Genomic DNA, 27,640 nt, shown 5'->3' on the forward strand with positions numbered 1-27,640 from the left:
TGGCAAGTTTTACATTGAGGCATTATATAGGACATTTTATTGTTCTTATTTTTTTTTTTTACTTATATTGACTTCTCATTTTATGCTATTTTTACTCCAATAGTGTTTTTACTCATTTGGCGCAACTTTTATTCCCCTTCTTTTTGTACTATTACATTTGTTTGTAGGGCTAAGAGGGAGCCCTATGAGTTAAGGTGTGCTGTGCTGCCTATTCATTTAATTCTCTATTTTGCTGGTTGATTAGCGCTGATCCTTTTGGCTCTACTTTTTTTATATTTAAATGTTTTTATTATATTCTATATTATACAGACTTCATTAAAAGATAAATATTATACATAGACAATATAATAACAAAGTTAAATACATATAATATTATTTAGTATATTTCTCAGATTAAGTAATTTGTGTAGAGAAAGTATGTCAAGATTTACAGATTTCCTGTTCGTGATGAATCATTAAAATGTTTCTCTTATCTTTTTAATCCGTTGATCATAATGGTGAATATAGTTTAAGCTATTGTTTGAGTAAGAAACTCCCCTCTCCATTTCAAGTTGGAATATCAATTGTTTTTTATACTGAGTAAAATCTGGCATTGATATTTGTTTCCAAGAACATGCAATGGTTATTTTTGCGGACATAAGACAGTGAAGAATCAATATTTGGTGTATTTTGGGGAGTTTACCCCATTTGAGATGAAGAAGGCCAGTTTTTGGGGATTTCCTTAGGTTTATATTAAAAAACTGACATAGTGGAATATATCGAGTCCCAGAATGTAATTATTCTTGGACACTTCCACCAGATATGTATCATAGATTCTTCATGGGCTAGGCATCTCCAGCAGAGTGGGGAGTTAGTCAAAGCTATTTTAGCCAATCTAGTTGGCACTAGATACCCTCTGTGAAGTACGTTAAAGAATGTTTCTATAATATTAAGGCAATGTATATATTTTTTAATTAATCTCAAGGTGGAACACCAGTCCTTATCTGCAATTTTTTGGTTCAAATCTTTTTCACATTTCTTTTTAGCTGAAGGTTCTATACTTGAGTAAGATTGTCTAATTAATTCCATAGCTATAGAGTGAACTGCTTTAACCTCCCTTCTTTTAAAGATTTTATGTATTAGGTTCTTTTGATCTCCTTCAAGCTTTAAAAGGAATTCGTTTAAAAAAAACTCTCACTCTTAAATATGTGAAAATTTCTTTATCAGAGATATCCAGTTTCGGTTTTACGTTTTTAAATGGACTCAAGTTAGAATTTCGGAGGAGATCCTCTATATAAATTTCCTTACGAAATCTCCATGTGCTAAGATTTAAATCAGGCATGACTCTTTCGAAGAGTCGAATGTTAGCTCCTTTGAATATTTTATTGGCTATATTGAGATTCTTTTTTATTAATTGCCATTCTTCTATAAGATGGTTTACAATGCTTGTTAAATTGTATTAAATTATATTTAAGATTGGTAAAATCGTCCCATATCAGGAGAGCAAAGTCCTTTTCCGCTGTTCTAAATCCTTCTATCTTAAACCAGACTGACTCTCTCGAGTTTTGGATCTGAAATTTGTAAATATGGGTGGTGATGTTGCCCCCATATATATCCTTTATTAAGTGGTAACCCATACCTCCTTTATTACTTTTTTTTTGTTAGTACTTGTGATTTAATTCTTGGAGTCTTTCCTTTCCATATAAAGTTAGAGAATGCTGAACCATATCTAGCCAAAGCTTGGGAAATTTTAGTGGAATCATATTAAAGAGATAAGCCCATTTAGGGATAATATATGCCTTTTATCGTATTGACTCTTCACCACCAGGAGATCTCTAGGAGACGCCATTCCTTAAGGATGCTATTAGTGTATTTTATCATTTTAAAAAAAAAATTGGTTTCAACTATGTCTTTTGGGTTAGCTGTTATAGTGATTCCCAGGAAATCTTTTTTAGACCAGTAAAAATTATAATTATCTTTTAAAACGCTCAAAGAGGGAGGATTAAGGTTTATAGTCAAAGCTGTTGTTTTATGGATATTCATTTTATAGTTGGAAATATCCCCGGATTTTTGGATCTCCTTCATTAGGTGGTCAAGTGATTATAATAGGATTAGTAATAGAAATGAGAACATCGTCTGCATACAGACAGATTTTCAATTCAGAATTACCTATAGTAATACCTCTTATGTCAGTTATTTCTAATAGTGATCGCAAGCGGCTCAATAGAAAGAACATATAAGAGAGGAGACGGGGGCAGCCCTGCCTAGTCCTGTTTGTATAATCAAACCATTCTGTACAGAAATCAGATCCCATTATTCTGGCTGTTGGGCAAGTATATAAGGCTCCAATAGCATTTTCTATCCATCCTTCCAGCCCAAATGATACTAAGGTTTTCTTCATGTATCCCCATCCGACCTTGTCAAAGGCCTTTTCTGCATCCACCGACAGGGTCAGAAGGGGCGTCCCTGAGGATTGAGCATATTCGAAGATATCAATCATCCTACGCGAATTATCACTAGTGGCGGCCCGTAATAAAGCTTATTTGGTCAACAATAAATCAAATCAGGAAGTAGTGGAGTTAATCTTCGGGCTAAAACTGAAGCATAAATCTTATCTGATATCTTTGTCGATTAGTGATATTGGTCTATAATTCGTAATATCTGTTGGAGGTTTATTCAGTTTCAGAATAGGTTTTATGTTCTCTTAATAATTATTTTGTTATGTTGCCCATAGTGGCAATTTCATTGAATGTTGCTGTTAATTTTGGGGAAATAATATCTTTAAATGTTTTAAAGAACAAATTTGAGAAGCCATTGGGAACTGGTGTTTTTGAAATTTGAAGATTGTTTATAACTAAGTTAACTTCTTCCTGGTTTATCTCTTGATTTAGTTTCTATTTTTGTGCCAAAGTAATTTTTGAGAATTTAATATTTTTTCTAAATATTTATCAATGGCCGACTCTATGGGACTATCTTCTAAGTTATATAGCTTCTCATAATATTTTCTAAAGAATTACCAAAACTTTCTGGGGTCAGTAAAACATTATCTCCTTCAAAAAATGTATAGATCTTGTTATCTACTTTTTTTTTTTTTTAATCTATTTAATATTCTGTCAACTTTGTTGTTGCGATAAAAATATTTAATTTTAAGTCTTTTCAAATTAAATTCAATCCTTATCAGGGTCTTTTGGTTTATCATATTTTCATATTGTTTAATAAGATCAACATTTTATTGGGAGTATTTCTCTTTATTCTGAGCTGTTAAAAAAAAAAAAAAAAAGATCTGACAGGCTCATCCCTCGTTCTTTTCTTTCTTGGCTCGCTAATTTTATCAAATGACTTCTGATTACAGCCTTATAGGTGCACCAGAGATTTGTATTTGATGTATGTTCTGGTAGGTTTTCATCAAAGAATAACTCAGAATTATATATATATATATATATATTTTTTTTTTATATATATATATATATATATTCTTTTTTTTTACTTGTTAATATAGAGTCATTCAATCTCTATGGGGGAGGGTGTTTTCTCCTTGTTTCTTTTATTTCTAGTATAAGAATATCATGGTCAGACCATGTATTAACTTTTATACAGACATATTTTACTTTTTTAACTAAAGCAGAATCTCCCCAGCACATATCGATTCTGGCCGAGGTTTTGTGAGCTGTGGAAACATGGGGGTAATTACGTTACGCAGGATGAAATAATAATAATATTTAGTAATGTGTATTGAATTTCATTAATCTTGCCTATCCATATAATATATATGCCCTCGGGGTTGTTTTCAGAATATTCAGATATATTTAATTAATTAAATTTGAAAATATTATTGCAACTCCCCTCTTCTTTTTTTTTTTTTTTTGTATTGTATTAGAAGCTACGGCTATAAGGGGAAATTTTTTTTTAAAGTTCCAGTATTGTTTATCCCATTTTCTCCACTGGGTTTCTCTCAAAATAGTATTATACAAAAATCCTCTCTTATTTGGGGAATTAAGCCCTTGAGCATTAATGGATATTAAATTAATAATTTTGATTTTTCCAATACCGTATATACTAGAGTATAAGTCAACCCGAATATAAGTCGAGACCCCTAATTTTACCCCAAAAAACTGGTAAAACGTATTGACTCGAGTATAAGACTAGGGTGGGAAATGCAGCAGCTACTGGTAAATTTCTAAATAAAATTATATCCCCCAAAAATTACATTAATTGAATATTTATTTACAGTGTGTGTGTATATATATATATATATATATATATATATATATATTGAATGCAGTGTGTGTGTGTGTGTGTGTGTGTGTGTGTGTATATAATGCGGTGTGTGTTTGTATGAGTGTAGTGTGTGTATGAGTGTAGTGTGTGTGTGTGTATGAGTGCTGTGTGTGTGTGTGTGTGTATGAGTGCAGTGTGTGTGTGTGTGATGCAGAGTGTGTTTGTGTGTGTGATGCAGAGAGCTCCCCTGTCAGCAAGTCTTGCGGTGTGACTGCCGCGCGGAGCATTGCCACGGTAACCCGTGGCAACGCTCTGACCCCGCGGCTCTAGCGAGACTTGCAGAGGGAGCTGACCGGACCGGAGGTGAGAGAAGGGAGCTTGACAGGAGCTGCTGTGAAGGTCAGTTACAGCTTGCTGTCAGCCCCCAACAGGACCGCCGGGCTTGTAATGAGCCCGGGGGTCCTTGTCTGTTTTATGGCAATGTAAGTTGCCATAATACAGACATTGACTCGAGTATAAGACGAGTGGGGGTTTTTCAGCACAAAAAATGTGCCGAAAAACTCGTCTTATATACTCGAGTATATAGGGTAGATTTTTTTCCATTAACTTTCTATATTCACAAATCTTAATCGAAAGTAATCCTGAGATACTAAACATCACATAAAAAAAATATTTACAACAAGACAACATAAATTTATGTATGTTAAAAAACATCATACACAAAAAAAACATTGCAAAAATTGCAGCGATTATAGCTTGGAAGAAGTCTCCAGCATCAAAGTATCAAATATGATACCCACAGGGAGGGAGATAAACTGATATATATTCTAGTTATTCAAAAGTTTCTTAACCATGTCTCAATCTTTTCTTTTCCTCCTCTTGCTTATTTATTTCACCTTCTTGCTTCCTTTCCTTTTCTGTATAATTTCATCTTTTTGTGTTTTGAAATGGCTTTAGGTGACAAAAGTATGGTATTTAGGAACTCGCACATTTCTTATCCTTTTTCGTTCTTTCTCATCCTCTTTCCTTCTGTTTTCCGTTTCCTCTCCCGTTTCTTTTTTTTTATTCCTTTCGCTTTTCTTTCTGTTTCCCTTCTCCCTTTTTCTTTCTATTTCTTAGCTTTAGTTCTTTCCTCAGCTTCCCCTCTCTTCTCTCCATTATATCTTCCTTTCTTTCACTTTATCTTCTCTTCCTCATAGATCCCTTTTATCGACTTCTCTCTATTTCTTTCTCTCTGTCTTCTATCTTTATCTACCTAGGATTTTAACTTGTGTTTTTAATCTTAATTAATAAGTTGACACATATGTGATATTATATTAACAAAAAAGTAAATTCTATGGTGTTATCAAGTCTACGTGGTTAGTGTGCAAAATTAAAATATCATATTGTGTTTCCATTTCTTTGAGAAAAACAATCCCTTTAGGCTTAGTTAATTTTACTATATTCCGCTTATTAGTCATCTATAATTATTGGTATATCTTAAAGTAGTGAAATAAACAAATTGTGTTTAAACATTTTTTTTTCCAATTATTTCTCTTTTTCAATATCTAGCATAGTTATTTATATTCTTTATCTATATAGTGCATGTGATGCCTTATTATGTATAAGCCTAAAAATGAGTATATAGGTGTAATAAATCAATCTTGGTGATCATTCCTGGTACACAAAAAAATAAAAAAAATGTAATTATTTTTCAATATCTAGCATACTTATTTATATTCTTAACTCTATAGTGCTTGTAATGTGCAAAAAATGGGATTATCATATTGTGATTCTTTGACAAAAACAGTCTTCTTAAATTTAGTTTATCTATATGGCACTTCCCACTCATCCGATCGTCTATTTTTATTAATATATCTTAAAATAATAAGATACACAAAGTGTTTAAAAAAAAAAAATTGGAAGTAGAGAGAAAGTTTTGCGTAAGTTTTTATTAGCTATTTCCGAGTGTATTTCAAATTTATGCAAATTTGGTTGTGTTCAGCCATTCTTTTGCCGTATCGTAAGTCTTAAATGTTTGCCAGTCGTTATAATGCAGGATCTGTAGCGAGGATGGGTATCGCCATCTAAATTTTAAGTTATGTTTTGTTAATATCTGGAAGATTGGAGAGAATTCTCTTCTTTTTGTTCTTATAGTATATGAGAAATCTGGAAGGGCATATATTTCTTTCCATTTTTCTTCAGTAGGTTTATTCTTTTTCAGTGATGATAAAATAAGATTCTTGGTTTCATATGAATGAAATGCAACTATAACATCTCTTGGGAAATTGGGTTTAACATTAGATGGTTTAAAAATTCCGTGGCAGCGATCCATTTTAATATCGTGGGGATCTAATGAGAGATTTAGGATTGAATAAAGTTCTTTCATGAAGTCTCTTAATTTGTCGTCTGTAATATTTTCTGGGATGTTTCTAACTCTTACATTTGTTCTACGGGCGCGTTTTTTCAAGTCGGCTAATTTCTCTTCCAGTGACAATATTTTTGCCTCCATTTTATTATGTGTTTCTTTAAATACTTGAAATTGAAATTCCATATGTTCTTCTTTCTCTTCAATACTTTGAATCCGGGTGAGAACTTTAGAAATGTCGCTTTTGAGATCTATAGAATTATCTTGGATTTCTTTCTTTATTTCTTTAAGTGTGTTGTCCAGAAGATTTTTTATTATTTCTGGAGTGGTATTGTTTTGATCTGAAGAAAAAGGTGTAATTGGAAAGGAGGAGTCAAGAGACTGGTCGTCATTAACCTCTTGGTTCATTTGAGGAGAGAAAAAGGTTGATAATCTCGTCTCTTGTTTAGTGGCTTTTTTGTCGTTTTTAGTATTCATTTTGGGATCTTGAGAGCGCTTAGTTGCCATTATGCTGTCTAATTATATTAGATCTTCAATACAAAAAAAAAAACGAAAGAAATGCACTGAAAGGCAATTACAGGAGAAGCAATTCGGTAAAATAAGATAGTTTCTTCTTCTTTTTTAGCTACCCTTATCTTCTTGTACTTGATCTTTACTTTGCTTTCCTAGATTTTCTTTTTTCTTGTATGCGGTCTTAATATGTTGGATATATAATTCAGTTCCTTTGACTTCTCTTTTTTGCTCTTTATTCACTTAATGTTTTTCTTTTTCTTCGCTGTTTTCTTTATTTGTTCTTTGCATTTCCCTTCCTGCAGATTCTTTTTTAGGTTTTAGTATGTATGTTCTTATTCTTATCTTTTAATATTCTGGGATAAGGATTTAACCCCTTAAGGACCAAACTTCTGGAATAAAAGGGAATCATGACATGTCATTTGTCCTTAAGGGGTTAATAAATGTGGCAAAAAAAAAAAAAAAAAACAACAGTAATCCGCCTACTAAGATATCATTTGGAGTTACTTTCCTTTCACATTTATTTGCTTTCTTTTGGGGGTGTAATTACAGTTCTTCTCTGCTTTAATCAGTTTAAGGGATTCTACTCAGCAGACCCAAATAAAAAAACTCATTAAAGTCTTAAGTAGATAATGATGGTCAAAATCTAGTTTCTTTGAAGTTAATTTGCATAGACCGCTTATTTGATATATAGATTTATGGAATTCATGTATCTCTTATGAATTTAATATGGGACATTACTTGCCAACCAGTTATATTTTCATTTGCGGTTGCACTTCTTATCATTTATCTTTGTTCTTCCTCCTATTTCCCTTTTCTTTTTCTCCTCTCTCTCTCCTTTCCTTTCCTCCTTTATCTCTTTACTTTCGCTTAGCCTTTCCTTCTTTTCGCCTGTCCTCTTTCCCCTTTCCTTTTTTTTTCTCTACTTTTTTAATTAGCATAAAATGAAATGTAGCAATGCATAGTAACAGACAGTGTGTAACAAGGCACAAGTCAGACACACCATGGAAAACTACAATGCTGAACACAGAATAGCCAATGCATAATTAGAAATTGATAAAGTAAGACTGACAATACATGGAAGAAAACATTTGAGTGAAACAATGCAGAGAGCAAAAACAGTCATTGACCGTTATATAACAAGACTGGAAATGCACTGCACAAAATCAACAAGACAATGAATAATGTGCAAAATAAGTGAAAAGTATACCCTTTGCCTCTAGAGAAATACACAAATAAAACGTCAATAAAATTACTCATGTAATAAATGCAACAGACTAAATAATAAAGTCCAATAATAGTCTGTGCAGGTCCCTTTGTTCCCGATGTTTTCTGGTGTTACTCCATGATCAAATAAAATATGAAAATGCAAAGAAAAAAAGCAAAGAAAAAAAGGGGTAAATTAGTGATACACTATTTCACTACAAAAAGGGAATCCTTTGTACAAATAAGAATATTAATAAATTGACTTTATTTGAATCTTAGCTGGAAGCTAAGTATCAGTGTAAAAAACTTCACATAAATTAAAATTGGAATTAAAACAAACTCCAGATATCTTTAAATGAGTAATAGTAGGGCTTCGTTACGGTATGCCTACTAGTTAGTACAGACAGTGCTGGGTGCAGACCTTATGCTGTTCTCGGCGTCCCGAAATCAGCAGTTCAGATGTTGGTTTGCTGGTAACAGTGAAGGTGAATGCTCCCCAGGCGCTGGCTTTCTGTGATGTGGGTTGTGTCCCTCCAAACGCGTTTCTCCGTTCCAACGGCTTTATCAATGGATGCGGACTTTTCAGGTAAATGCCGCTTTTATAGCGGACTCTGATTTTCATTTAACACTTAATCAAAAACGATGTTTCAAACTTCTGGAATTCCATAACAGTCATTAATAATACAATGTGAATAGTCTAACACATATTTTCAAATTCTTATTTGCGATCATGCTCACAATGTTACATTTTTGTTACTATGTGTCGCCATGGTTACTCCCGCTGGATACAAATTCAAACGTAACTGTCTTTCTTTTAACTTTCAATATATGGACATAATTCACAGGGCATTTCTACAATATACAGTCATGTATCGGTACACTTTTTATTGTTAGTGCTTTCTAACCAAGGGAGTAATACCAGTGCACTAAAAATTAAATGTATAAAAATAAATGTATTTAAAAATAAATGTATTAAAAAATTTATTAAACAAACCGGTGTTTTGCAGTGAGTACTATACAAGTAGGTATAACTCTCTACCAATTGCTAATATTGATTCACAACAATATAGATCCACAAAATATAAAAAAAAATGCTCAACACTAAAATAATAATCATAAAAATATTAATATAAAAAAAAAAAAAAAAAAAAGAGAAGTAGTTTACTAGATACAATTACGAATCTATGTTCTCTGATTTAAAGGTGTATACATATTGGAAAGTTGTGTTTTGTCACTGGAATGCAGAATGGGGTTATAAAGTGAGATCACCTATCACATAGGGAATCTAACAGTTTATAAAACTAAAGATCATGGAAAATAGAGCTATGCCATAATTAATGCAAAAGGATAAATTGCATGAGGGGAGATAAGTATGATGTTGTACCTCTTAATTGTATATTATTATTGTACTCCTATGGGGCACTATCATTATTATTATGATTCGAGATAAATACTATTATGGATCAGTGAGTGACCGAATTACTATTCTTTAGGAAGTGATAGATTATTATCTATCGCTATTTATCCTAAAAAATGGCATAATTCAAATTCTGCATTCAAGCCATTTGGTTGTAGTGTATTTAAATTATATATCCATTTCATCTCTTGTATGCCTAGCTGTTTCGTGTGGTCTCCACCTCTCCAGTGTTTCTTTACTTTGCATATGGCTTTAAAGTTCAAGAGGCTCATATCTGCTCCATGGTACTGTGCAAAATGTGCCGATACTGTATGTTGCATAAATTTCTTTTTGATATTTAGCATATGCTCTCTGACTCTTATATACAACTGTCTTTTTGTTCTGCCCACGTACTGGAGTCCACATGGGCATTCCAGTACGTAGATTAAATTCACACTTTGACACGTAATGAAGTCCTTAATTTTGAATACTTCATTACGATTATTGACTTTTCTGTTAGAGATTTCATGTACTCCTTTCAATGTAGTGTTTCTGCTGGTTTTGCAAGCAATACACTCATTGCAGTAGAAGGAACCCTTTTTTGTTCTTTTTCCTTCCTTCTTGTTTCCTTTCAGATGATTATTTGTTAATTTGTTTTTGAGGTTCCTAACTCCTCTAAATATTATCCTGGGTTTTTCGGGTATGGTACTAGTCAAAGATCTGTCTCTTTTTAGTAGGTGCCAGTGTTTCAACAGGATCTTTTTAAGTTGTATATTCTCTTTACTATAATCCAGAATGATGGGTGGAAAAAGGTTAGTTTGCTGTGGTGTTACTCTGTCATTTCTTTCCTTTTCTCTTAGCAGGTTACTGCGTTCTATATTCTTCACTCTCAGTAGGTCATATTCTACTTCCTTAGGATCATAGTTTTTAGCCAGAAAATTTTCTTTTATTTTCTCTGCCTGTTCTATATATACTTGTTGGTCTGTACAATTGCGCCTTAATCTTCTAAATTCATTGTATGGTACATTTTTCAGCCATGCTGGAAGATGGCAACTTTCCTTTAAGACGAAACTGTTGACATCAACTTCCTTGAAATGTGTTCTTGTTTTCAGGATACCTGACTCAATATAGATGGTAAGATCAAGGAAATCCACAGATGTAGTGCTGTGGATTGTATTGAGTGCTACTCCCCAGGTATTATTGTTGATGTATACGAGAAATTTGTCCAGTTCTTCTATGCTCCCTTCCCATACAAGAAAGATGTCGTCAATATACCTCTTGTACCTATGGATATTTTTATTCCATGAGTGGGTGTTCCAGATATAATTGTTTTCCCATTCGCCCATGAATATATTGGCAAAACTGGGAGAAAATTTTGTCCCCATTGCAGTCCCTCTCTTCTGTAGGAAAAATTGGTCTTCAAAAAGGAAATAATTGTTCTTAAGTATAAATTCAATGCTTTCGATGATAAACGTGATTTGTGACTCTTCTAGATCTCCAATCCTCCTCAGGGTGTTCTTAACTGAATTGCACCCTAATTCATGTTCGATTATGGTATACAGTGATGTTACATCCATGGATACCAGGATGAGATTTTCCTTCCATACCACAGAAGCCAGTTCCCGAATCATCTGCGTTGTGTCTTTTAGATGTGATTTCACTCCAAATACATATGGTTGTAAGAAATGGTCAATGTACTGAGACAAGTTTGAAGTGATGGAATTAATGCCAGAAATAATAGGTCTGCCTGGTGGTGTTCTCAGGTTTTTATGTATCTTTGGTAAGAAGTAGAATGTTGGAGTTTTCGGAAAATTTATATCCAGGAATTTGTATTCTGACGCTTTTAGGATTCCTACCTCTTCAGCCTGTATAAGCATATTTTTCAGTGCTCTTTGTATCTTTTCCAATGGATCCTTGGGTAGCTTTTCATAAGTTTCCCCATCTCCTAATAATCTATATGCTTCTTTTAAGTAATTTTCTTTAGTCATAATCACGATTCCTCCACCTTTATCCGCCGGTTTAATGCATATCTCTTCGTTATTCGATAGGTTCTCCAACGCTTCTATTTCTTTTCTCGTAAGATTATTTCTTTGGTAGTTATTTTTCTTGATCTTTCTTATGTCTTCTGTAACAAGTTCCTCAAACATTTCCATTCCAGCTGAAACTTGGTTATAGGGGTAGAAAGTTGAGGTAGGTTTCAAATTGCTATGTTTGAAGACATCCACTGTTTCTTCTTTTTTAGGTATGTCTTGAATTTGTGCAAAATGCTTCTTAATGCTGACTTTCCTAATGAATCTCTTAATGTCGATCATGGTATTGAATTTGTCGACATGCGCTGTTGGAGCGAATTTCAAACCTTTATTCAATGCTGAGATATGCGAAGGGGATAGCGTGATTTCTGCAAGGTTGAAGATGCCTATTGGCTGTTCTTCTTGTTTCTTTTTCTGTTTATTTCCTGCTCTTCTTCCTCCTCTATCTCTTCTGGATTTAAGTCCTTTCTTTTTCTCCTTTTTGGCGTTACTGGGTGAAACCATGTTGTGATTTCTCTTGTGTTCTTGCCTAAAAAAACCTCCTCTCTGGAGGGATTATGGATCTCTGCTTGTGTCGTCACAGTATTGCCTGTTCTGGATGTAGTACTATTATTTTCAGATCTTCTTGTTTCAACCGTATTCTCTTGCCAATGAATAATGTCCTAATGTGTAGAAAGAAAACTAACATTGAGGGTACTCAAGCCTGTATATTGTGCAACCTGACCTAATTTGTCAGGTTATATAATTTAGATGTCATGTCATGTCTGGCTGCATACATTGGGTATAACTGGCAAAGTATGTCTTGCAAATTAAGGGAAATGCATGTATGGAACGCATACTGATTTTTGAAAGAAAAAGTGGTATTAACAGCATATATTTTCTTGCTGTGGCTGTGAAAAACTCTTGTTTGGAAATGTAGAAAGCAATTTTTGAATAGTTACGTTACCATTGATATAATATACTTGCATTTTTAATTGCACTAAAACTAAAATAGCAAAATGCATAAGTCATAAAATAACCTCCACGTAAAAGAAAACGAAGTCTCAAGTTGTTTGCAATGCTATTGTTTTGATCTATAATAGTCTCAGAGATTCTAGGATGTATGTGGACCATGTGTAGGGGGTACAGAATCTGCATAGATTGACAAGCATCGGAACGCTTTGACAGCTTGTCAGTGTTGCAATGCTTGGGCAGGCTCTGCAAATCTGTTGATGGATTTCTCATGTTTGAGACATCCAGCACTAGTCAGATACACGCTGTGAAATTTGCTTATACTGGCATTTACAGTATGCACCAGTGCTCAATAGGGAAGGGCTATTGTCTCTATGGATTGTGTCATTACTGAGCAGAACAACCAAAGCCAGCCAAATCTGTCCAGAGTTGTCACAATTTGGATGGGTACTTAAAAAAAATAAAACATTTTTTTTGGAAGTAACAAAGCGTGTTTGCCTCCCCCCCCCCCTCCTTTCTCAGGAGTCTTCGGCTGTCCAACAACAGTTGCTAATGTGGAAACCGTTGCAGTGGCTCCTACCATTTGCCGACGTGGGGGTAGCTGGTTTGCTGGTTTTGGACGTGAAAGAAATTCAGGAACCAAATTGTTCAACATTTCAGGACATGTAAACAATCCATGTACTGTAGAGGAGGAGATGTCCATCCCACTAAAAGAGCTGATCGAGAGACATGCAGGTAATATTATTGGAGAAGATCATTGTCACAGACCAAACTATTGTCTTAGCTGTGACAGTGGGGAGTGTGTGGGTATGAAAGGGTTGAGAGCACCTGACCTCTAGTCACTTTATACCTATTCCAGTATCTAAAGTATTCTGCTACTTTACAATAAAAAATAGGGGGTTGTGAGTTTGGATGCCAGAGTCTAAAGATATTGTTAGATTTGCATTATTTTAATAAAACACAAGAAAAATTAACAATCAACAGCAGACTTAACAGATGTTAAATATTGAGTATAAGTTAACCTTGTATATGCCAGACTGCCACTATATGTGATCCTCTGTCTTTCCCACTTGACAACATGACCAGTTTACAACACCTATACTCCAAACAGGTATGTGATGTACATACTTCTAATATTGCATAAAACTGAGCTCCCTATCTCCTGCCATATACGTGATAAAAAGACAATTTTAGAATTTCTGATTTGTTACAATTTTCCTATGCTCCAGACATCCAACAGGTCAAACCTGAGTCTTAGGGCATCTCCTTACTCCCCAAGTGGCTCAACTAAAACCTTGTTTGTAGTCATTCTTAACATATCTTGATTTGGAGACCTCACAGCATCATTTTAATTATGTATAGCATTAGATGGTTATGTTGCTTTATTGATTTATCTATTCAGATTATAGATTTTGAATATCCCAGAAAGTGGCCTCTTGTTAACCTCTGCATGACATTCCTGGTAGGCCACAATTGCTTTATCTGTTTTCTCTTTTGAAACGAGTGCTCGGATTCATGATTTTACCCCAGGTACCTGGATTCATCCATCTGGTGCTCTAAAAGATGTAGTATATCCACAATAATAAACGGTGCTTACTGTCAAATGTTTGGTTACTGCCTTTGCTATAAGATTGTCTGTTAACTCCTGAAAAAGTACTACAAACAGGCAACCTGGTTAACCTCCGCAATGTTGGCATAAAATTGTGCACTTTGCGCAGCAAAGTGAACACACACTTGCTGGTTGAGAATACCACATTTGTCTCTGTTCTCTTTAACTTGGCCAATAAAAAGGATTTAGAGTTGTGATATTGCTATATGACCTAAGGTAAGTTAGAACGTAGCATTAAAGGGACACTATAGGCACAAAAAACTTTAGCTTAAAGGACCACTATAGTGCCAGGAAAACAAACTCGTTTTCACAATAGGGTCTCTAGGTCCCCCCCCACCCTCCGGGTCCCACTCCCACTGGGCTGAAGGGGTTAAACACTTATCTTTCTCCAGCGCCGGGCTCCCTTGGCCCTGGGGAACTCTCCTCCCTCTGCCGACGTCAGAACCGCTCGCACATTCAAACAGTCCATAGGAAAGTATTTCTCAATGCTTTCCTATGGACGTCCAGCATCTTCGCACTGTGATTTTCACAGTGGGAAGCGCCTCTGGCGGCTGTCAGTGAGACAGCCACTAGAGGCTCGATTAACCCTAGTGTAAACATAGCAGTTTCTCTGAAACTGCTATGTGTACAGCTGCAGGGTTAACACTAGATGGACCTGGCACCCAGACCACTTCATTGAGCTGAAGTGGTCTGGGTGCCTATAGTGGTCCTTTAATGAAGCAATGTTGGTGTATAGGTTATGCCCCTGCAGTCTTGATGCTCAATTATTTGCCATTTAAGAAGTAAATCACTTTTTAAGGTGACTTGGGGTTCAGGGGGCGTAAAGTTCTCCATCAATCTTGATGATCTCAGCCAAGGAGGCTGGCACAACAAAGTCTGTAAGCGAAGTTAAACTCACCATTCAAACCCTCACAGGCATGGATGGGGATTTAAATAAGTATATTAAAACTATAGCACTGGGAATACATGTTTCTATTAATGCTATAGTGTTCTTTTAAAGTGAAACTGTAGGCATATTAAATTATGCCATTTAGTGCTGTCCCTTTTATTCAGTGTTAAAGGGACACTGTAAGCACCAGAACCACTATGTTAGGCTGTGGTGGGACAAAGAACATGTCTCTGCAGGCTGACCATTTCAGGCAGTGATTACATTTGTCTCTAAGGCCACCTTTAGTGTCGATCACTCAGTCGTTCTGGTGCAAGTCAGTACATTTCTACAAGGGAAGCATTGGATTGCCTGGGCTCATCTATAATGATTTTCTTAGCCTATGGAGCAGCAACGGTTGTGACAAGAACTAAAGGCAATAAAAAAAAAAAGGAAAACACTCTAACGTTCGGAAAAAAATTATGTATTCTTGGCATTAGAGTGTTCTTTTAAACTGTTTTGAATGGTCTAATGCTAAATGAGAGCTGCAACAGCTTCTGATAAGATTGATAATCAATTATGAAAGTCGTTGTCGACGAATTTCAGTATCGTCTAGTTGTATCTGTGTCTCAATCATCTAGGCCTGGGCTTCTGGCCTATTTGAAAATTAAATTTTGAAAGTAGTTTGACACGGAACAGAGAGATGGTGCCAGGAATCTCCAGACACTATAACCAAATTCAAGATTCAGATGAAATGGTTATAGTGCTTAAAGTGTACCTTTTAAGTGTATTTTGCAACAGTTTTAAATTCAACCAAATATTTTACTGTGCACCAGCTGGATGTTAAAGTTTGGTGACTAGTTTTCTATAACACATTTTCCTACAGGAGGAGTCACTGGAGGCTGGGATAACTTACTTGCTGTAATTCCTGGAGGTTCCTCTACACCCCTCATCCCACGATCAGTTTGTGAGACTGTTCTTATGGACTTTGATGCCCTTGTCCAAGCTCAAACTGGCCTTGGTACAGCAGCTATCATTGTGATGGATAAATCGGTGAGTTGGATCTTATGTGAGTTGCAAAATGCATTCCCTTTTTTTTTTTTTTTTGATTTTAGAAAACGTGTTAAACAGAAACATAACTTTGTAATAGAGGAACAAAATGAAAGAACCAACACAAATAAAATTGTCCTGCCAGAAAAACAAACTTAGTAACCAGTGTAGGCATTAACAAGAGTTGATTTTATGTTAATATATTAGAGGAGAAAATGTATTGTCTTAGATTAGTCTTCATTTCTGCTGTAGAAAATTGAAGAATTAAACGGTTTGCATGCTGAGACTCTTTATCTTCCAATGCTAATTAAACCTGAATAAAATGGTCCATTCTATTTTCTATCAAAAGGCAGTGTTTGCATGAAAATGCCTGAAGGCAATGATTATACTCACAATAACAACCACATTAAGCTGTAGTTGTTCTGGTGACTATAGTGTCCCATTAATTTCATATAAGAAAGAGTTGATGGAGTGGAAAGAGAAGGTTGGGGGGGAATAATGGGTTAGAGGTCAAAAACTACTGTATGTTTCCACCAGAGTTTAATAGTTGGGTACATTTTTGGCTCCAAGGAGGCAATTTACCAGGGTATTGTGTGAAAGGGAAATGGAAGGAGGAGTGTTCGATGTCATTCAACTGTTTAGCTGTCTTTCCAATACTATATCCTCCAACTTGTAATATATATGTTAGGGAAACCTTTATTAGGGATCGACCGATATTGATTTTTTAGAGCCGATAGCCGATATAATTTGCCGATATTATGTACATTTACCATTTTGGAAAATAAAAACTTCTAAAGGTAAAAGCACAAAATATACATGCCACGTGTAGTGGATGTAGTGTGTTTAGACAGGGGAGCTGTGTGTTTGTGTAGTGGATGCAGTGTGTAGTGGATGCAGTGTGTAGTGGATGCAGTGTGTAGTGGATGCAGTGTGTAGTGGATGCAGTGTGTAGTGGATGCAGTGTGTAGTGGATGCAGTGTGTAGTGGATGCAGTGTGTAGTGGATGCAGTGTGTAGTGGATGCAGTGTGTAGTGGATGCAGTGTGTAGTGGATGCAGTGTGTAGTGGATGCAGTGTGTAGTGGATGCAGTGTGTAGTGGATGCAGTGTGTAGTGGATGCAGTGTGTAGTGGATGCAGTGTGTAGTGGATGCAGTGTGTAGTGGATGCAGTGTGTGTTTGTGTAGTGTGCGTGTTGTGGATGCAGTGTGTGTTTGTGTAGTGTGTGTGTTGTGGATGCAGTGTGTGTTGTGGATGCAGTGTGTGTTGTGGATGCAGTGTGTGTGTGTGTGTGTTGTGGATTCAGTGTGTGTGTTGTGGATGCAGTGTGTGTTTGTGTAGTGTGCGTGTTGTGGATGCAGTGTGTGTTTGTGTATTGTGTGTGTGTTGTGGATGCAGTGTGTTTGTGTAGTGTGTGTGTTGTGGATGCAGTGTGTTTGTGTAGTGTGTGTGTTGTGGATGCAGTGTGTGTTTGTGTAGTGTGTGTGTTGTGGATGCAGTGTGTGTTTGTGTAGTGTGTGTGTTGTGGATGCAGTGTGTTGTGTAGTGTGTGTGTTGTGGATGCAGTGTGTGTTTGTGTAGTGTGTGTGTTGTGGATGCAGTGTGTGATTGTGTAGTGTGTGTGTTGTGGATGCAGTTTGTGTAGTGTGTGTTGTGGATGCAGTGTGTGTAAAGTGAATGCTGTATATACTAAATGCAAAGTGTGTGTGTATTTGTGTAGTGTGTGTATAGTGCATGTAGTGTGTTTATATAATGTATAGTGTGTATATAATGCAGTGTGTTTGTGTATTATATAAACACACTACACAAACACACTGTGTATATAATGCAGTGTTTATATAATGCAGTGTATTTGTATAGTGTGTTTATATAATTCACTGTTTTTATAGTGTGTGTATATAATGCAGTGTTTGTATAGTGTGTGTATATAATGCAGTGTGTTTGTATAGTGTGTGTATATAATGCAGTGTGTTTGTATAGTGTGTGTATATAATGCAGTGTGTTTGTATAGTGTGTGTATATAATGCAGTGTGTTTGTATAGTGTGTGTGTGTATATAATGCAGTGTGTTTGTATAGTGTGTGTGTGTATATAATGCAGTGTGTTTGTATAGTGTGTGTGTGTATATAATGCAGTGTGTTTGTATAGTGTGTGTATATAATGCAGTGTGTTTTTATAGTGTGTGTGTGTGTGTGTATATAATGCAGTGTGTTTGTATAGTGTGTGTGTATATAATGCAGTGTGTTTGTATAGTGTGTTTATATAAACACACTGCATTATATACATACACTACACAAACACACTGCATTATATACAGTGTGTTTGTTTGTATAGTGTGTGTATATAATGCAGTGTGTTTGTATAGTGTGCATTATAAAAACACACTGCATTATATATACACACTATACAAACATACTGCATTATATACACCGTGTTTGTGTAGTGTGTGTATATAATGGAGTTTGTATAATGTGTGTGTGTATATAATGCAGTGTGTAGTGTTTGTTTGTATAGTGTGTGTATATAATGCAGTGTGTTTATATAATGCAGTGTGTTTGTATAGTGTGCATTATAAAAACACACTGCATTATATACACAGTGTGTTTGTGTAGTGTATGTGTATATAATGGAGTGTGTGAGGGGGCATTTTTTATTAAATTATTATTTTTAATTTTATATTTAATTAGTATTTATTTTTGTTGTCCCCCCTCCGTGTTTCATACTTAGCCAGGGAGGGGGGATATAGCAATCCCTGGTGGTCCAGTGGCTTGTTGCCCGCCCCCCCCAGGACCGCCGGGCTTGTAATGAGCCTGGCGGTCCTAGGAGGTATTATCGGCAATATCGGTATCTATATTGGCCGATACTGATATTGCCGAAAATACCGAATATCGCCCGATTTATATCTGTAAAACAGATAATCGGTCGATCCCTAACCTTTATGTCAGAGGCTGGTTGAAATTTCAGAGTTAAGCCTAGACCAGATGAGGAAGAACATTTATCTTAAAGGAACACTCCACCGCCCAAATACAAACCTAAGTCACGTTTTTAGTAGATCTACCCCCAACTAAAACATGCATGAAGTTAATTGTGCATTTGTTTCATTTGGGGATGTATCTAAAACAGCTTGCAAAAGCTGCAGATCTCTGAATCCTTTGCAAACCCTCCCATTCTAACCCTGCAGCCTTCAGTGGCTGTCCAATTACAGACTTCCCAGTGCAGCTCCATGAGAAGTCGTTGCAAGGCAGATGCTCTGAACAATTGCCTACCTCTTGAGTTTAACTCCACTGAGGTGCCCACCTCCTGAGTTTTTGCTACACTGATGTATTTGACAGCCAGAGCGTGTAACACGATTAATTTCTACAGGCTCATCACGCATAAAGCACTTTGTGGCTTTAGGGGTCTAGAATGTACCTTTTTAAGGATTTATATTCATCCCAATAATTTGAACTGAGCATGGTTCCATTTTAAATCATAACAGATGATCTCAGGCAATCTAATGCTTCCCCTTGGACAATCCTTGGTTGGGGCTAGTGTGCATGCTCAGCAATTGCCATGCTATGACCAGTAAGCGTTAAGCATTCCCGTGGAGAGGGTGAATGTTGATCCTGCAAACCTTGGAGAACCTTATGCAGGAAGTCCCTCTAGTAACTGTTAAGACAGCAATATAAATTCTGCCTTTTCGCAGAAACAACTACATTTAGCTGTAGTGGTTTTGCTGTGAAGTGTCCCGTATATATACAGTGGGTAGCCAATCAGTACATAACATCTCAGTTACAAATTAGAAGCGCTTTTTTTTTTATATTACATTTTAATTATTTTATTATAATGATCCATTAATCAACTTGATTTATGTATTGACTGCTCACCACTTACTCTTTTAATGCAGACTGATATTGTCCGTGCAATCGCTCGTCTTATAGAATTTTATAAGCATGAAAGCTGTGGTCAGTGCACACCGTGCAGAGAAGGTGACTTTTTTTTAAACTTTTTTTTAAAGTACAAGTAATTGTTTCTAAATGTTTTATTAGCTTAAAGCGAATCATTTTTTCTTTATTAGGAGTTGATTGGATGAATAAAATAATGTGGCGTATGTGCCGTGGTGATGCTCGTGTGGCTGAAATTGACATGCTGTGGGAGATTAGTAAACAAATTGAGGGACACACAATCTGTGCGTTGGGCGATGGAGCTGCTTGGCCTGTGCAAGTAAGTTGTTTATGGCTCACAAAATACATTTATTACGTACTGGGCACCGTAACGCTGAGGAGGAATAAAAGACTTGTATTCGTAGTGGCTGGGTGCAGAGTGTACACCAGATACAAACTATGTTGATAGTTTAATATACTATATATGAAACACTGCTTTATGCTTTTACTTTTTTAGTTCACACATGAATAGTATCTATTTAGCTCTGGTTTAGCTCTCAACTGCTGTATAGCTTCTTCTCCACACCATATTAATGTAATTTGATATTGTTTCTTAGGGTTTGATTCGCCATCTCCGTCCAGAATTGGAGAAACGCATACAACAGTTTAACACAGCCAACAGACAGAAGGCCAGCAGCTAATATGAAGAATGAGTGTTGGCAAAGACTCCTATTATAAATCCCATCACATGCCTGGAGGGGATTCCGTTTGCCGTTTATGAGTTAATAAACTTGAACTTTCATGGTAGCAGACTGATGGAGTTCATGAATATATTTAAATAAATACACCAAACTCTGAATGGTTCAAGGTCCTGTATTTAAATATAAACCAAAATATCTTTCAAACTGTCCGAGAACCTTGTAGAATGCTGTTGTATGTGTTTGGAAATAGCAGTGAGAGTGCAGAGTCTGTCATCATAGCTGTAAGTCCCCAAACCTTGTATTCCATGAGTCGGAAAACTGGTAAAGTATATGAATACCGACTACCCTGACGAAAGCAAGTATAACCACGGCAGACGTCCATACAAGCAAGGGAAATGGGTAGTGTGAGAAGAGACTCCACCTGGGGACAGATAAACAAAGTGGCAACAGTTGTGGATGCGTCACAGTACAAGTAAGAGAAACCGAATGTATATACATGCTAGGAGATAACATTTGTAAAGGAACCCTCCAAGCACCATAACAAATTACACTGGGTGGGCACACTGGCACTTCTCGCACCATAACCACTACAGCAGACTGCAGTAGTTATGGTGCCTAGTGTGTTATTTTAAGTGAAGGAATACAGCTTTATCTAGTATTATATGTTGGAGATGCAGATTAAACCATTAACCCCTCAAAGACACAGGACGGAAAATTTCCGTCCAATACTAAAATTAACCCCAGATTGCCGCAATCGTGGGGCTAATGTTCCTGCAGTGTCCCCCCTGTGTCACACAACAGCAAGCAGTCTCACTGATTCAGCCCATGTGGATGGAATAATCAACTTACTAAAAAAAAACAACAAAGTAGGGTATGGATACAGCGTAAAAATGGAAAGTTTGAAAAAACTTAAATGGCTGTGTCTCAAATGTGCCCCTTCAATGTCCACAAATACCTGGAAAAGGAACATGTTGGGGTATTGCTGTTCTCAGATGACATACAAGTCACCAGTACACTTGGTACAAGCTAGCGGAAAATTGATTTCACGCAAAGGTGCAAAATATGCCTTTTGAATTACCCTGATATGTCTTCTTTAAGAAATTGTATGCCTTCATGTGGTAGTTGGCATATGTAGCCTGCTAAAATACTCCAAAATGGGATATGAACAGTGTAATAATTCCAAGTTACAAAAAACAAACAAACTGAATGGCTGTGTCTCAAATGCGCCCCTTCAACGTCCATATATACCTAGCAAAGGTACATACGGGGATATTGCTGTACTCAGACAACATAGATGAGCAACATTTGAAGTATTATAAAGCCGTAGCACACATAGGGTTTGCAAAATATACAGTACAAACTAGGGATCGACCGATTATTGGTCTGGCCGATATTCTGTATTTTCAGCAATATCGGCCAATAAAGATACCGGTATTGCTGATAATGCAGACCAGGGCCGTCATCAGGGTCCTGAGGGGCCCGCAGCACACTCTTACCTTCCCAGCAGCTCCCCTGTCTAACTCTTGCGGGTCCCGCGGCCGTCAGAGCATTGCCATGGGCTACCATGCCAACACTCCGCGCTGCACACAGGCTGTGAGAGTTAGACAGGGGAGTTGAAGGGAGCTGTTGGGAAGGTAAGTAAGAGTGTGCTGGGCCCCCTCTGCACAGTCAATGCCACCGGACCACCAGGGAATGCCATATCCCCCATCCCTGGCAAGGAAAGAAGCAGGGAGGGGGGACTAAAACCTAATTTCAATTTTTTATATATTTTGTTTTAAAAGGAAAAAAAAAGCCCCACCATTTTACACACTTAACATACATACACAAACACTCAATGCACAAACACACACTCTGCATTCATTATATACACACACTACATAAACACTCACACTCTGCATTCATTATGTACACACTGCATTCATTATAAACACTCTACACAAACACACTGCATTCACTAGACACACTCTGCATTCACTATATACACACTACACAAACACACACTGCACTCACTCTACACAAACACGCACTCTGCATCCACTACACACACACACACACACTGCATTCATTAATCAAATACTCTCACTGCATCCACCACACACATACCGTATATACTCTAGTATAAGCCGACTTTTTCAGCACATTTTTTATGCAGAAAAAGCCCCCCTCGGCTTATACGCGAGTGAGGGTCCCACTTACCTGTTCTCCGGTGCAGTTCTGGATGTGTTGAGTAAAGCGTATGAGAACAAAACCGTTTGACGGTAACAAACTAAATGTTGGGATGCCTGTCGCTATGCTACTCCATACAGATGGCAGACATGAGCGCCCTGGAGGTGAGTGCTTCTCCCTAGTGTTTTTTACATTTACATGGTCATCCGTTCACTTCCATGGATTTGATGGTTGACCGTTTTGGTCGAATAGAGATCCATCCCAGCTGTTGTGCTATTTCTACTACTCCTCTCATAATGCTTTTCCAGCATCTTGAGGCAAAAATGGAAGCGTAAAACACTATTTCTGTAGAACTAGAAAAAGCAATTCCCTTTCAAATTACATAGGTCGGCACTTTACAATAAGGGGGGACCTATTGTCCGGCCCCCACCCATGAGCAGCAGGTGGGGGCACTAAATGAAAATTGGGGGAGACCTATTGTCCTCCCCACCCATGGGCAACGGGTGGGGCTAAGTGTAAATACCCCCCAGGTGATTAGGGGTCCCCATAACCCTAGTCGTCATAACCCCAGCGTAAAAATAGGAGGAAAAATAAAACAAAGTCCCTGTAAATAAAAATAAAAAAAAACTTGCCGTTTGATGTCGTCTTTTTTCTAAAATCTTATTTTTTCAGCCAAATAAAAATCCATAATACCCGTTGAACTTTGAAAATAAAATAAAAAACCAGAGCGCCCCCCCAAAAAAATCAGACGAAAAAAAAAAAAACGAAGCTTAAAAAGTAATCCATCTTTACCCATGGAGGGCACGGCGCAGACTGAGGTTATAAAGTCTTCCCACGCCCTTCAATTAGGCTTAGAGCACTCTGATTAGCTGATTCCAAGCCAACGAATCAGAGTGCTCTGACAGGTAAAGAAAGAGACTGACAGGTAAGTCACAGCACTCTGATTGGTTGGCTTGAAAAATGTTAACAATGCATTTCTTCACTTCTGCTTCTATCAGCAGTCTTTGCAGTACATTCCTTTCTGTTTCTCTTGGATGATATTATCCATGATAAATTTCTATATCAATTTCAAAATCTGTGGAAAATGGTAACATTTCAACCACTATAAAGCTAAGGTAAATGTAGTGATAACTTCCAAGTAAAATTGACTCCATTTTCGAAACTGCTGATAAATAGTAAAAAAAAAAAATCACATCTTATAATTTTCCATTATCTATGTCAGGAATAGTCAACCTTTTAATACCTACCACCCATTTATGGATTTTTTTTAACCCCTTAAGGACGGAGCCAAATGTACACGTTGTGAACGAAACAATGTAAACAAAACCTGGCATTTGCGCTATATGTCTGTCCAACCGTAATTCACCTCTTTCATATTAAATGCACCCCCCCTTATTATATATCATTTTATGACTTTTTTTATTTTTTTAGTTCTACATGACATTTTAATTGTCAATGTCATAATACTGTTTGCTTTTACTGCAATAAAATACACATATTTGTATTCAGCAAAGTCTCACGTGTAAAACAGTACCCCCTATGTTCAGGTTTTATGGTGTTTTGGGAAGTTACAGAGTCAAATATAGCGTGTTACGTTGCCTTTGAGACTGTATAGTAGCCCAGGAAATAAATTTACACCCATAATGGCATACCATTTGCAATAGTAGACAACCCAAGGTATTGCAAATGGGGTATGTCCAGTCTTTTTTTAGTAGACATTTGGTCACAAACACTGGCCAAAGTTAGCGTTAGTATTTGTTTGTGTGTGAAAAATGCAAAAAACGCCAATTTTGGCCAGTGTTTGTGACTAAGTGGCTACTAAAAAGACTGGACATACCCCATTTGCAATACCTTGGGTTGTCTACTATTGCAAATAGTATGCCATCATAGGGGTAATTTTCATTCTTGGGCTACCATAGGGTCACAAAGGCAACGTAAGCCATCTGGTGAATTTTAGTGTGAAAAAAATGAAACACAAGCCTTATATTTGACGCTGTAATTTTTGAAAACACCATAAAACCTGTACATGAGGGGTACTGTTGTAGTCGGGAGACTTCGCTGAACACAAATATTTGTGTTTCAAAACAGTAAAAAGTATTGGAGCAATAATATCGTCCGTGTAAGTGCTGTTTGTGCGTGAAAAATGTAAAATTTTTTACTGGCGATATCATCGTTGTAATACATTTTACTGTTTTGAAACCCTAATATTTGTGTTCAGCGAAGTCTCCCGAGTAAAACAGTACCCCCCATGTACAGGTTTTATGGTGTCTTGGAAAGTTATAGGGTTAAATATATAGTGCTAGCAAATTAAATTCCCTTTACTTTCGGCATGGGTTGTCAGGCAGGTCCCGCTAATTGTAATTAATTAGTATACCTAATTATGTAAAAATATTACATAAATATATGTGTAGAATTAATATATATATGTGTGTGTGTGTATATATATATATATATATATATATATATATATATATATATATATATACACACACACACGTGTATATATATATAATTTTATTTATATATAGGTATATATATAGTGATATATAGTTATATATTTATGTATATAGATATATTATTTCGTTCTACGTGTATTTTGATATAAATCGCAATACAGTTAGAACGAAATAAAACATATCTATATATTTTTTAATATTTTATTTTTAATTTAATTTTTTTACGTATTTACATATTTTTTATATTATATATATATATATATATATATATATAATCAGTATCAGTCTACGTTTAATTTGATATTAATATATATATATAATTATATATATATATATTAATAGTAAAATACACCTAGACGGTGTGTATATATATATATATTTTTTCTTTTTTTTTTTTTTACACTTATTTTAACTGTTGTTTATTTGAATTTAGCCAGCAGGGGGACTAACTGTCATTACAGTTAGTCCCCCTGCTGGCATTGCTGCAGCCAGCTATCCCGGCCATGTGATTGTGAGGTCCTCGCAAGCACCTCACTCTCACATGGCCCGGGGGGGCTGAAGAGGACGGAGGTGCCGCGGGGGGCTCCCTGGGAGTCCCCCCAACCGCGATCGCCGGCGTGGGATCGCCGGCGACCAGGTAAGTGAAATAAAACCGGAGGGCGTACAATTAGGCCCGGCGGCGTTTAGAGCTGCTTTAAAAAGGACGTAATTGTAGGCCCTCCGGTCTTAAGGGGTTAAATGGTAAAATTTCCTTACCGCCCAATTTGGTAGCGCAAGTGCAAAACATTTTTTAGAAATGAGATTTAAAAAAAAAATATATATATATATATATATATATATATATATATATATATATATATGTACTTCAATTTATCTTTTGATTTCTACTTTATGCATGTGTATACATATATAATTTTAATTTAATGAATCTTCATCAATGCAGCCCCTACTAGCGTGGGAGCTGCTTAAATTTAAGAAAGGGGGGGGGAAGCAAAAATCCAGTTTTCACATTTCTTTCTTTTTTTCTATTTTTATTTATTTTCCCTTTTTCTCTCTTATTAATTTCTTCTTATCGTTTTCTCCTTCCTTATTGCAACCACCAGAAGGAAGGCTGAACTATGTAGCCCACTTTATTAGTATTGCCAACAACCAAGTTGACTGTTGATCACTGATCTATGTGCAAAAGCAACCACGCTTCCAAGGTGAATGGGTCAGGGAAAGGTTGGGAAACTGAAGAGCGTTATGCTCCTTGACTAAGAAACAAGAAGGGTATCATCAGGTTGTTACAGATAAGTGTTGCAACCTGTGGGTTTTATTGTAATTGTTCAGTTTTTATCCCAAAATAGTTTGTTTTTTTTCCTCCTAGATTTTCCTGAATATCCACAAGGTTTGATATACTGACCTCATCTGGATTGGGTTCTGGGGCCAGATCCTCCAAGGGTCCAATATTAGCTAATACTGGAACGATTACCATTCCTGTCTGCAAGAACAGAATAATTGTTAATGGCATTGTCACTAAACAGCAATACGGAGAGAGATTTCAGTATGCATAACTGACCATGGAATTGCATATTTGTAGTCCAAAATAGCAGCCAGAAAAAATGGCTGCAAAAGGCAGGTGTTTAGAGCTTAACCTTGCAATTTTCTAGAACTTACTAACATGTACGTTTAGTTGTGGTCGACATGCAATGTAAACTTACCCAGTCGGTGATGGACTTCATGGCACCCCAAGCAGAATCTGCAGTTAGTGGTACTCTGAGTTCCTCTTGTGCTTCCCTCAAAGCTGTATGTATGATATTTCTGTCTGAAGCATCTCGTTTACCCCCTGGAAAACTAAAAGTAAGTGAGCCCTAAAATTACCATTTTGGCAGAACAGGATCTTTTAAACGGAATTAAATACCACATTTTAGCAAATAAAAGGAGCACTAACAAACTAGTTTTCCTGGCTCTGTAGTGTCTCTGTGTCCCCGGGTCTCTCAGTGTCCCCATGTCTCGCTGTGTCCCCAGTATCCTAGTGACATTGGGACACACTGAGACATTGGGACACTGGGAGAAATGGGGACACAGACACTGGGAGACTAGGGGACTGGGCGACATGGGGACACTGGGTGACTTGCGAGACAAACACTGGGAGACAGGGAGACACTGGGAGCAATCCATCTATACATCAGAATCAAACTGTGAGTAGTTTGTTGGAGATTTTACAGAATTTTCTCTGATGTCACTCCTTGTGATTTACATCATGTGATGTCATGCATAACTAATTAAAGGAACACTAGTCACCTAAATTACTTTAG

At 36.5% G+C, this 27,640-nt stretch overlaps 2 protein-coding genes across 4 annotated transcripts in view; one reads left to right on the forward strand and one right to left on the reverse strand.

The window, feature by feature from the left end:
• Window positions 1–20,827, forward strand: part of NDUFV1 (NADH:ubiquinone oxidoreductase core subunit V1) — a 33,870-nt gene extending 13,043 nt beyond the window's left edge. For both annotated transcript variants that reach the window (XM_063434916.1, XM_063434917.1), the window contains exons 7-11: window positions 13,160–13,372; window positions 15,998–16,164; window positions 20,044–20,125; window positions 20,215–20,360; window positions 20,638–20,827. In XM_063434916.1, the coding sequence (XP_063290986.1) occupies window positions 13,160–13,372; window positions 15,998–16,164; window positions 20,044–20,125; window positions 20,215–20,360; window positions 20,638–20,721 (692 nt within the window). In that variant the 3' untranslated portion in view covers window positions 20,722–20,827. The remainder of the gene's footprint in view (window positions 1–13,159; window positions 13,373–15,997; window positions 16,165–20,043; window positions 20,126–20,214; window positions 20,361–20,637) is intronic.
• Window positions 20,828–20,879: 52 nt separating this feature from the next.
• The window catches only part of NUDT8 (nudix hydrolase 8), a 57,118-nt gene continuing 50,357 nt past the window's right edge, over window positions 20,880–27,640 (reverse strand). Inside the window, exons 3-5 of one of the 2 annotated variants that reach the window (XM_063434919.1) lie at window positions 27,044–27,176; window positions 26,746–26,823; window positions 20,880–21,142 (exon numbers count right to left, since the gene is read on the reverse strand). In XM_063434919.1, the coding sequence (XP_063290989.1) occupies window positions 20,921–21,142; window positions 26,746–26,823; window positions 27,044–27,176 (433 nt within the window). In that variant the 3' untranslated portion in view covers window positions 20,880–20,920. Of the gene's footprint in view, window positions 21,143–26,410; window positions 26,592–26,745; window positions 26,824–27,043; window positions 27,177–27,640 lie in introns of those variants that run through there. The other variant, XM_063434920.1, reaches the window with a different exon arrangement.

Source organism: Pelobates fuscus, chromosome 10, assembly GCF_036172605.1.
Source record: "Pelobates fuscus isolate aPelFus1 chromosome 10, aPelFus1.pri, whole genome shotgun sequence".
Taxonomy (NCBI): Eukaryota; Metazoa; Chordata; class Amphibia; order Anura; family Pelobatidae; genus Pelobates; species Pelobates fuscus.